General features: G+C 48.8%; 1 protein-coding gene across 1 annotated transcript in view; it reads left to right on the forward strand.

The window, feature by feature from the left end:
• Positions 1-2,130: 2,130 nt before the first annotated feature.
• Positions 2,131-12,770, forward strand: part of LOC144133727 (uncharacterized) — a 50,452-nt gene continuing 39,812 nt past the window's right edge. The window contains exons 1-2 of the mRNA XM_077666859.1: positions 2,131-2,198; positions 4,024-4,372. Of these exons, the coding sequence (XP_077522985.1) occupies positions 2,131-2,198; positions 4,024-4,372 (417 nt within the window). The remainder of the gene's footprint in view (positions 2,199-4,023; positions 4,373-12,770) is intronic.

Consider the following 12,770-nt stretch of genomic DNA (forward strand, 5'->3'; position numbering starts at 1 on the left):
TGCACCGGTACTTCGCATTGAACGATGCCTGCCACCTGGGTAATTTTTGTCGACAGCACACACGGCAGTAAGCAAATCCGTCATTTCAGGGAAGCCCACAAGTCAAGCAAGACGCTTCCCCAGCTTTAGGCAACCACGATGCCGCGTGCCACTTCGATCATCGCGTAAAAACTGCCCACCGATGGACATAAACGGCGCACTGTGCAGTCGTCAGGCTGTACACGCATCCGACGCGCCCGCGAGGAGACGGACGCGAGCAGCACGCAGAGGGAGAAAGCGCGTGCAGCTCGCGAACACGGCCAGTCGAAGCGCCGCGGCGCCGTCATGCCCGATCGACGCTTCAGAATTCTGTTGCTACGGGAGGAGCACGGCGCTGTCGCCGCGCGGCAAACTTAAGGTTGGGGCACCTATTCAGCGGGCCGCCGGCGGGCGTAGTCGGGCCAGGGCGGCTCCTAGCGGGGCGGCGGCGGCGAACTCTGACGTCATATCGGCGCGCTTTGCTACTTCTCTCGGGTTTCGCGCATGCGCACTATCGGCCTCCAAGCATCACGGCGAAATGCTCGACTGGGTAGCGTAGTGCTGCTCTCGCTTCAAAGCCTCGACGACAAACTCTACCCATGATTCATATACCTGAAGAAGCCGTAACCCAACGCCGAGGATGGCGTCGCAATTCAAGACCCCGGACATGCGACTTAGAAGTGGCTATCGACGGCGGGAAAGTTACCGCTCTAGTCGACACAGGAGCCGATTTTCCGGTGATGAATGGAACATTCGCCGCGCAACTGAGGAACGTCACGTCCACCTGGGACGGCCCACAAGTACGCATCGTAGGAAGTCACCTCAATACGCCATTGGGGCGATCCACAGCCCCAGTGACCGTCAAGGTACAAACATATTCTGCGACCTGCGTAGTGCTACCGAAATGTTTCCGCGACGTGATCCAGGGCATCGATTTCCTTAGTGAAGATCAGGCGATCATCGACCTGCGGTCCAAGCTCATCACGCTTTCGACGGACGAAGCCATTCCTTCAATGACGATCATGGAGCAGCAATTTGCTCTGAGTGTCCTGGATGAACAAGTGAACACTCCACTCCGCTAATACGTCATGGTCACTGTAGGTGCCAGGGAAGCTACAACTTCGAAGCTATCATCGATTGGAATTAGGAATTGCTTCTAAGCGAGGATTCGGCATCGCAAGGGGCGTCGCACATTTCCGGAACGGACAAGCTGAAATGGTACAGAGGAAGTTCAGCTATGAATATCGACACTTCAGCAGATATACGACGACTGCCATCTTAGACTAGCTATCCGACGTTCGCGAAGCCTTCTCTCTACCTGATTGAATTACAGAAGATTTACCTAGAGAAGATGGTGTTCGACAATAACTCAGACCTGCCCGCGAACAGACAACACCAGATCCAGAGTCCGCTTCGAAGCTACAGTGAGTGCTTCTCGTCGTCGCGAAATGGACGATAAAAGTTCTTCGCCAAATATTGCATTGTAACCGACGAACACACCCGAAACCTCCGCCGGAGCCCCTACCGTGTCGCCACGAGAACGCGAAGCTATTCGGGACCAAGTGAAAGAAATGCCTCGCGCGACGTCATTCAGCCATTGAAGATCCCCTGGGCGGCGATGGTTGTTCTGGCGATGAAGAAAGACGGCATACTTCGGTTCTGAGTCGTTTACCGCCGCTTGATTAACATAACGAATACGGATGTCTGCCCCCTTGCCCGCATCGACGATACCCTCGATTAGCTCTGCAACGCCAAGTAATTATCTTCTATAGAGCTCTACAGCGCCTACTAGAAGCCGTGAAAGAGACCGAGACAAGACCGGTTTGATCACACCGGATGTCCGCTTTGAGTTCAAGGTGATACTATTCGAAATCTGTTCATCCCCTGCTATGCTCCAACAGATTATGGATGCAGTACTGGCAGGCTTAAAGTGGCATATTTGTCTAGTATACTTAGCTGACCTCGTTGGTTTCGCCTTGAACTTTTATGGCCACCTGATAAGGCTTAAAACAGTGCTAGATGCGATCAAATGCTCTGAACTAACATTGAAAGCAGACAAGTGTTGTTTTGCCTACGAAGAGCAGTTGTTTCTAAATCACATCATAACTCAGGATGGAGTACGCCCAGATCCGCAGAAAACAGCTGCAATCGCAGTTTTCATCGCCGGTCAAAAAAAAGCTGTGAGCAGATTCCTCACCGTGCGCATACTACCGACGATTTGTGAAGAGGTTTTCGCGCATCGCCGAACCTCTGACCCAACTGACAAAGGCAGACGTGCGATTTAAATGGGAAGCGCCGCAGTCAAGAGCCTTCAGGGAAGTTGAGCGTCGTTTACAGTCCCATTCGCTGCCTGGGCACCTTGATAAAAACGCCGAAACTGAAATTCACACCGATGAAAGCAGCCTGGGCCTAGGCGCTGTCTTCGCGCAGAAAAGCGACGGACTGAAGAACGTAGTCGCGTACGCTAGCCGTTCCCTGTCCAAGGCCGCGGCTAACTATTCGACGACTGAGAAGGAGTCGGCTCGGCTACGTCGGCTCGGCTACGTGGAAATTCCACCGGTACTTGTACAGCAGGCCCTTCTAAGTTGGGACTGTCCATCACGCACTGTGCTGGGTCACCAACTTAAAGAACCCGTCTCGTTGCCTCGCTGAATGGAGCTTAAGACTACAAGGATTCGACGTCACCGTCGTTTATCTGTCCGGACGCAAGCACTCTGACTCCGATTGCCCGTCACGAAACCCTGTATATGCACATGTGTTGTACGATGAAGTCGAACCCTTCCTAGAACCCATCAACTCCAGCTTTTTTGCACAGCAGGAAAGCTCGGACCCAGACCTTCAACACCCCATCGAGTATCTGGAAGGCAAGTCTTCTTCACCCCCAGCAGCATTCAAGCGTGGTTTGTCCTATTTGAGTCTGCCAGTTGGCATACCAGTGAGGAACTTCGCCCCCAGCAAGACCGCTTACCTGCATGTCGCTCCGAACAGCTTACTAGAAGAAATTATGCAGGATTCGCACGACGAACACACAGCTGGGCATCTTGGCTGTTCTGACACTCTTGCGCCGCATTGAAGGCAAAAAAAATGGCCCAGCTTCACTGACTTAACGTCGCGAACGCTGATGTTGACAGTGAAGCTGTCTAGCGTTCCCTGATCGCAAGGCTAAGCTTAATAGAACTTCTTAAAGCCACCAGATCGTTTGGCTGAGCGGTTATTCATCCATGGCAAGCTCTCTTCCTTTTCCGACCACTAAAGCATATTTTTTCCCCGACCTATATTGCTGGGCGAATTTTTTTTAAACCCTCTTGACAAGCTTTTTATCAAGCAAATGGTTTCGTTATACCTCGCACAGGCTTCTGGATTCACCCGACGACGCCATGCCGGTTAGCGCGCCAATTCTCGCTGGGGTTCTTTAAACTGCACTGACATGGCAAAGTACACGGGCCTATATAATTTTGCATCCAACGAAATTCGATTGCCGCGGCCGGGATCGAACCCGCGTCTTTCGGGCCAGCAGCCGAGCACCATAATCACTGAGCCACCGCGGCGGCTACCGTTTTGTTTACCCTGTATGAATGATTGATCATGCTTTGCAACGCATCCCTTGAGTTACTTAGCAAGACAATGACATCAGCGAATCTCAGAGTACGTTCACCAATAACTCTTATTTTTGTCTATTTCATTTTTATTTACAAAATATCTGCGTCTCCTGGGGGCATTACCGAAAAGGCACATTTGGAACGACGTTGTAATTGTGCACAATAATAAAGAACAAAGTGCTATATCGGAGTGCTAATCAGGAACCCAGTGTCCGCGGTTCATTTTCAGTTGGTCACGTCATGAGTGAACCTTGTTCTCGTATCGTATCATGTGGGCCGTGTTAAGTCGAGGCTTACTAGAGCCTTAGCGAGTACAAGCACGTGCGTGAGCGTGCGCGACTGAGTTTTTTTCCGTTCGGGCTCCGTGAACTCTTGGCACATTGTTAAAATCGGGCTTGCTTTTCAGGAGCTGCGTCGGATTCATCAAGCGGGAGCACAAGACAGGCACCGTGGACGTTCTCGATGCCCTAAACATCAGCTTCGACTCGTTGGTGGCGCTCACGACCGGCCGCAATCTGTTCCAGTTCGTCGCCTCCACCAGCCTGCGCACCGGGCTTGCTTCGGTGGTCAGCGTAACAGTGAATGGGTCTCAGCTCGTCTTGGACGCTGGAAGCAGCCTCGAACTCTTGCTTCCCCACGGCCTTCTCGAGCACTATGTAGAGGAGACGCTGAGGGACCTTCGCGTCGTCGGTGGCGAAGGCATCGTTGGGGTGTTGCTGGCTATTGACGGTACTGTCACGTCCTGGCTTCAACAAGTAAGCAAACGGCAGCGGCTGCTTCGGGCTGTCCAGTTAAAGCAAAAGTGGCCGAATTCCTAAAAAAATCCGCTCCAATATTGACGCCTAAAAGATTATGGCCACGCATGGAGAATAACTTCGTCCATGCTTGCCGTATTCAAATGTTCGGACCAGGGATGGGCAAATGCCCCCAGTTTTGTCTTTTCTAGCTCTCTCACTCTTACCATTAAATCATTGGCTCGCATTCGCCCCCGCCCTCAGTTCGTGATATTCTCTGGTATCTCCTCGCCATTACCTTCACCTCGTGAAACTATATTGCCCTCCCTCGCTGCCACATTCGGCATTTTAACATTCGCGATTTTTTTTCCTTGCTCCTAATAAAGTGGTGCCTTGTTAATATGTACTGTCATGGGCAATATGGGCAGGAACACGGGAGCGCGGGCCCGATAGCCACGAACCCTACATGTAGCGATACGTGGCGACAGCTTTCAGAAACAAAGTGGAAAGGGAGGTGCGTTTTACCATTTCTCGGAAGCAGGCGACGCAGCGCAACACTTTCCACAGTTTTGCGAAAAGTGACCACAATGCATCGCTACTACGAGCGTTTAGGCTATTTGCCTAGTGCTCCCGTCTTCTTGCTCATTTTTCCCATTTTTCTAAGCACAAATGACTATAGAGCAAGTTGTCCGCAACAACGAACCATGAGGAAAAAAACGATATTCGAAAACAGAAATTCTGAGGGTACTTAAGTCTGTTTATGTGGAGGAATGCGTGGAGGAAAGCATGTTTTTAGAGGAAGGTGGCAGTAGGTTTTTTATTAAAATAATAGTAAAAAGGAAGGATATGATTTTTGCTAGCCCCGGCATCCGCCATCGATACTGAAGCACCTGAGCTGGGGCAGCGGAAATAAAGAATAGCAGGCAGAATGCAGAAATGAAATGAAATAGTTGAGGGGACATGAAGCGAGGATAGGGGAGGAGTAATATGTACCAACTATTTACACAATAAAAAAGTGTCCAGGTTGTGCGCGTAATTAGTTCATTTTAGAGTAATTAAAATTACACGCGCACAGCACTGTCTTGGCTACAACTGGAGTGGAACGTCCAGTTATTAATCGTTCAAGGTAGAACTCGCGGAGCGTTCGGTCACTGCGTGTAACCACCTGACGGAGTACAGACGGGACGTCAAGCCCGGGTGTTCGAGGAATGCACACAGGCTCAAACACACGGGCTTGACGTCCCATCTGTTCTCCGTCAGGTAGTTAAACGCAGTGACCGAACGCTCCGCGAGTTTTTAGAGGAAAGACAAGCTTTTTGAGAAAAGGAAAGGGCGCAGTAGCTCTCAGATCTCGACATTTCTGTGGACACGTCAAATGCGTTTTCCTATAACGAGGAACGCGCCATCCGCACGTCTTGGGGCGTCAGTGGAGAGAAGCTCTCTAACACAGCAGCATCCTTCACCTTGAAATGGTAGGCAAAACAGCGCTGACGGACGGGACGGAAGAAGGCGAGACAGACACATGCGCTGACTAACAACCAAATGGTTTATTGCGAAAGAGGGGGCAATATAAAGCATAGAAGGGAAGAAGAAATGCGGTGCAAAACATGATATGGCATACATTCGGGATATCATCATTGATTAAGAAAAGCGATCTCCTGTGGGAATAGAGCCACCGATGGTTGGCTTACACATGAGTTGCCTAATGCATGAATGTGAAAGGCCTCCGGTATCAGGCGCGAGGTATGATCGTTATATTTGGCGATGATAGTTGTTTGGTTCAAAAACGCCTCACATTCTTCGCAATCTGCGAAATGAATGACCATATTATTTCGGCGTGACTTGTTTTCAATGTCTTTTGCGTGTTCGCGTAGCCGATCGTTGACGCACCGTCCGGTCTCTCCGATGTAGAAACGGCCGCATGACAGTGGGACCTTGTACACCACACCACAGCAACAGTTGACAAATTTGTTTCTGTGTTTCTTCTGACAAGACTTCTTTCCACTCTCATGATTCACTCTCTTGCACAGGCCTCCCAATTTGTTCCTGGCAGAGAAAAGGAGCTTTACGCCGGCTTTGTTCACAATCTTTTTCAGGTTATGCGAAACTTGGGGAACATACGGAATACATGTTATGCGCTTAGTGTCCAGTTTGCGCGTCTCCTTCTGAATTCTGCATTCTTTTAATATCGACTCTGCTATACTAGATATGATATTCGTCGGGTATCCCGCAGCGGAAAGCCTAGTAACCTGCGCGTCAAAGCTGGCTTGGGTCTTATGTGCACATGATCTAAACATAGTGGCTTTCATGCATGTTTTCGCTATCCCGCGCTTGACTGTCTTAGAGTGGGCCGACCGGAAGGGGAGCAGGCTTTTCTGGGAGCGCGGGGAGTATATCCAACACACATGGTCACACGATAGCACAAGTTCCAGATCCAAAAACCTTAGTTTGTTGTTAGTAGGTGGCTCTGTGGTCAATTGTAGGTTGTTAAGTTCAGTACTGAACACGTCAAAAATCTGAGCAACAGTTTGTTGGGCGTTACGTTTGCGATCAAATACTACAAAGTCATCTACATAACGCACAACCTTAACAACGGTGCCGTCTTCTTAGTATTTTATCGCAAAAGTAACGCCCAATAAACTGTTGCTCAGATTTTTGACGTGTTCAGTACTGAACTTAACAACCTACAATTGACCACAGAGCTACCTACTAACAACAAACTAAGGTTTTTGGACCTGGAACTTGTGCTATCGTGTGACCATGTGTGTTTGATATACTCCCCGCGCTCCCAGAAAAGCCTGCTCCCCTTCCGGTCGGCCCACTCTAAGATAGTCAAGCGCGGGATAGCGAAAACATGCATGAAAGCCGCTCTGTTTAGATCATGTGCACATAAGACCCAGGCCAGCTTTGACGCGCAGGTTACTAGGCTTACCACTGCGGGATACCCGACGAAGATCTTATCTAGCATAGCAGAGTCGATATTAAAAGAATGCAGAATTCAGAAGGAGACGCGCAAACTGGACACTAAGCACATAACATGTATTCCGTATGTTCACCAAGTTTCGCATAACCTGAAAAAGATTGTGAACAAAGCCGGCGTAAGGCTCCTTTTCTCTGCCAGGGAACAAATTGGGAGGCCTGTGCAAGAGAGTGAATCAGGAGAGTGGAAAGATGTCTTGTCAGAAGAAACACAGAAAGAAATTTGACAACTGTTGCTGTGGTGTGGTGTACAAGGTCCCACTGTCATGCGGCCGTTTCTACATCGGAGAGACCGGACGGTGCGTCAACGATCGGCTACGCGAACACGCGAAAGACATTAGAGAATTTTAGTTTCACTTACGTAGAGGGTTCACGTACGCAAACGTGAGAAGTCTACGTAGCCTGCACGTAGGTCGTTTGAAACCCTTATAGTTACACGTACGTGAAGCACGCTGCGCGTTACGCCTAGCGCCATGTACTAAGAAACACAGACACTGGCTGTAGCCTAAATCATCCAAGACAAGTCTTTAAGCCAAGCCATTTATAGCGAGACCGTTGCTATGACGACGACCAACGCTACTTCGTCAGGCTTAACAGCTGAAAAATCGCTCTTCTGTCTGAAAAACAAAAGCTATTTGTCGCTTGAAACCTTATGCGAGGGTAACAATGGGCAAATCGAAGGCGAATACAAGAGTTTAGAACACGATATCGCCTCGAGGGAATAGCGACGAAGCTGTTATCGCTGTGAAGCGGCGGGCAGGGCGCCGCCATGTTTGTCAACGCTACGTACGCAAGCAACGCAAAGACCGCAACGTAAAAATCCGAATCTCACGTACGTACGTGAGACTCGCGCATACCCGTTGCGTTCTGCGCATGCGCACTGGTCACACGTAAGAGCTCTACGTACGTGAAGCCTCTACGTACGTGAAACTAAAACTCTCTATTAGAGAGTTTTAGTTTCACGTACGTAGAGGGTTCACGTACGCAAACGTGAGAAGTCTACGTAGCCTGCACGCAGGTGGTTTGAAACCCTTATAGTTACACGTACGCGAAACACGCCGCGCGTTACGCCTAGCGCCATCTACTAAGAAACACAGACACTGGTTGTAGCCAAAATCATCCAAGACAAGTCATTAAGCGAAGCCATTCATAGCGAGACCGTTGCTATGACGACGACCAACGCTACTTCGTCAGGCTTAGCAGCTGAAAAATCGCCATTCTGTCTGAAAAACAAAAGCTATTTGTCGCTTGAAACCTTATGCGAGGGTAAGAATGGGCAAATCGAAGGCGAATACAGCAGTTTAGAACACCATATCGCCTCGAGAGATTAGCGACGAAGCTGTTATCGCCGTGAAGCGGCGGGCAGGGTGCCGCCATGTTTGTCAACGCTACGTACGCATGCAACGCAAAGACCGCAACGTAAAAATCCGAATCTCACGTACGCACGTGAGACTCGCTCATACCCTTTGCGTTCTGCGCATGCGCACTGATCACCCGTAAGAGCTCTACGTACGTGAAGCCTCTACGTACGTGAAACTAAAGCTCTCTATTGAAAACAAGTCACGCCGAAATAATATGGTCATTCATTTAGCAGATTGCGAAGAATGTGAGGCGTTTTTGAACCAAACAACTATCATCGCCAAATATAACGATCATACCTCGCGCCTGATATCGGAGGCCTTTCACATTCATGCATTAGGCAACTCATGTGTAAGCCAACCATCGGTGGCTCTATTCCCACAGGAGATCGCTTTTCTTAATCAATGATGATATCCCGAATGTATGCCATATCATGTTTTGCACCGCATTTCTTCTTCCCGTCTATGCTTTATATTGCCCCCTCTTTCGCAATAAACCATTTGGTTGTTAGTCAGCGCATGTGTCTGTCTCGGCTTCTTCCGTCCCGTCCGTCAGCGCTGTTTTGCCTACCATTTCAACATGAACCAACCAGCCCGACTCAGCCCTCTCCTTGATCCTTCACCTCCTCAGCCTCTGGTCATGGCCCTCAATCCTAGGTCACGGCAATCCACACAAACACATCCCTTTACACTACCGCAGTGGAATTGGGTTTCAAGGTCGCAGAAGCGAGGCCATGCACTTTCGCCTTTGCCTTGAAACCTTTGAGTTCCTCGTGGCCCTGGCCCCCTTCAGGAGCGCGGAGCCAACACCAAACTCACTAACTATAACACTTTCCAGAGGGACTCACAAACCTGCATCCTAGTCCACAAAGACTACACTGCACAAGAGGTCACCCTCCCATCAACCCCCGAATACTCCTATGTTATGGTCATGGTCTTACCTCTGCGGGGCAAACATCAGCCCTAGGTGTGCTTAGCGGTGTTCCCAAAAGCGACGGCTGCGTAGCAGACGATGACTGTAATTTCCCTTACTCGAAGAGACGAAACAGTCGATAACGCCGGCCGTGGTCTAAGCTGAGCGCCGAGGTTCTCTAGCGAGGAAAATTAGCACACGCGTTTCGAATTAGGCGCAGCATTTATTACGACACGTCACCAGCGGACGCTTCGCTGACGCCATACTTCCGGCGCTCCTCGTGCGCTCGGTTTCGGTCGCGTGCGGGAAAAACCGTCGGATTCCTTCGCGCTGCAGGGTTCGAAATTTGAGGTTTTCTTCGTTTCAAGAACTCATATGACATAGTCTTGTTCACGGCATCAAACTTCCCATTTGGGTCTAACCACCCAGCTACGATAATCAAAACGTTAATTAGTAGGCATTTGCTAATTACCTGCATAATTATATGGGTTTTGCAGCATATTGTGTCCGCTGGGGCAGTAAGAGTGATCCTAAACCTATTTTTTTGCTGTACTGAACCCACTATTTTCAGGAATTTTTTAAAGTGTTCGCTGAAACACGCATACTGGCCCCCAAAACTTGAAGGCGCTACTTTTTCTAAGCTCTTTACAGAAGCAATGCGCGTGGCTGGACGCGACCCACTACTCATTGTAGGTGATTTGAACGCTCCATGTCGGCAAGGGGCTACCTTAGGGAAGAACCCCGATGCATAAAATTGGCGGAACTTATTTCGATTCTCGGTCTTACCCTCCATACCGTTCCGGCCAACCCCACTCACATGGGGCATGGGCAACTCAGTAACCCTAATAAGTGCCCAGCTTTGGCACTTCCCCGCAATATTCGACACGCTGACTGGCTCAATACTCAGGAAACCCTCCTTGGCAGTGACCACTGTATCATTAGTACGACCATTTACACGCGGCTTCTTAAACGCCGCACAACACGAGCACATATTCCCGATTGAAATTACGAGCTGGGTTGGGTGCCTCCTCTCGCCTGGCGCATCCTACAAAATTGCTGCCGGTCCAGCGACCCTCGAAACTGCAATCTCACCTAGACTCCCGGCCACCAGGCATCCCAGGGCAATGACTTAGCCGGTCAGATGGCCCGCGCGCTTTCTTCCCGAGCACAGACACTTGCTCTCGGAGCCTACTCTGAGCCCAAGCAATCTTTAATTACATCCATAGACATCACTGCATATTATAAGGACAGTCATCGTCGCTCTCCGGAGAGCAGACGAACGGCTCCTTCTGGAAATTTTTACGAATACAATGCTGTGCCCGGCAGTATTGAAGCACTTCAATTCCCAATTTGATGGTGGCTGCAGCCTGTGTGGACCGACGTTCTAGGACGTTTTCCACATGGTCTAGGGCTGTCCTTCCAATCCCTACTCTTCGCAATCCTTCATCTCTCACCCTTCTAGAGAGGCCGGGGGGGGGGGGGGGGCGGCTCTGCTCAGCTGCCTTGACGCATGCAGTCCCGACGTACCTTGGTCGCCAGGGCGCGAGCAGCGTTAGCCACCATTGGGGCTGCGTAATAGAGCTCCACTTAGATTTACGAGAACCTGGGCCATGAGGCCTGGGCCCAAACACCTTCTTTTACAGATTCAATAAATGTTTGTCACCACCACCGCCATAAATCATGCAAATGTAGGTGCATATACCATCGGTCCGAACCCCTGTCGCAAGTCTTAGAAATTCTAGACCGCAATTGAATTGCATATGCTATTGGTCCGAACCTCTGTCGCCATTAGCTAGCATCCGACCTCCAGCTTGGCGAAAACATGTAAGCTATATGCAAGAAGAAATGCTATGACACCACCCAGAATGCTGTACAACGAACGGTAGCTTAAAATTTCGGTGAATGTATTCGGGAATACTGCCCCCACATTCAGGTCAACCAGTGGTGACATCGTTGGGATTTCGTCTGCACCTGCGATTTCTGTTGCTCAAAACGAGCGTCGTCGCTTCGGCGGACGCGGCTCTGCGCCGCGCGTCTCTTCACGTCATTAATTAGTGATGATGGCATCGTTTTTCATTTCATTATTTTCAACTTTACTAAGAAACACATTTTTCTTAATTACACCACTTAATTTCTCAACTGGTTTTACTAATTAATGGTGTGAAGAAATCATGCATCACCACATATAGCACAATTAAGTTACTCATTATCATTAAACTGTCAAACATTCCTTCGTCTGGAGTTACGTCAGAAACTAACACTTGATAGAACCCAAGCCAAAAACTAAAAAGATGTTACTGAAAGTTTCTAATAATACCATCTGGTAGAATTGAGCCTTATCTTATAATGTGTAGCGCAAAAAAGAGAATCTCAGTTACAGACTGCATGATAGCTATCTACAGAGGTTTAGCGATACTTGTAGTTTGTTAATAATACAGACGATCGATGTGCGCAAAACATTAGAGAAAGCACGTACACGGGAGAAACACAATGACTGGTGCAACTCCTTGTGTTTCTCCCGTGTACGTGGTTCGTCTAATGTTGGGCGCACATCTATCATCTGTATTATCACCATACACCAACTAGGCCCAACTGAAGTGTTATTGTAGTTTGTTCATGGCTCTAAAATTCTTTTTGAGGAGAACAAGAATTCTTGATATGTTCGTTTAAAAGCTCCGATTGGCTGGCAGAAGACAATACATGATTCGTGTAGGTTAAGTAGTTTGGCTACTTGATAGTTCATGCCCTGTTTGCCATAGCTAGTTCTAAATTTTTTAATCTTTCTTTTAGGGTTTCTAATTTCATATCTCAAGGAAGTATGTGGATGTGATCAGTATACAATTGTTTGTTGTATACCTGTTGCATTAGCCTTAAATTGTATACTTTTATAACTGAAGGATGTTATATTTGGAGAAAAGAGGTTGCGTGTCTAGGTGTTTTATTGGGCCTTTGTAGTTTTCTAGGATTGGAAGTACGCGCTTCTACAGAATTAGTATTCTTTCATAATTACCTTTGGTGGTAGTACCCCACACAAGCATGCCATGCGGCAATTTGGAATAAAACAACGTAATAAATTGATTTTTCAACTATAAAGGTAAGCTATAGGAAACTTTGCTTAGGCATCCAACGGAACGCGCGAGTTCCAAAATAAGATGACTGACATGATAAC

Source organism: Amblyomma americanum, chromosome 5 (genome assembly GCF_052857255.1).
Source record: "Amblyomma americanum isolate KBUSLIRL-KWMA chromosome 5, ASM5285725v1, whole genome shotgun sequence".
NCBI classification, from domain to species: Eukaryota; Metazoa; Arthropoda; class Arachnida; order Ixodida; family Ixodidae; genus Amblyomma; species Amblyomma americanum.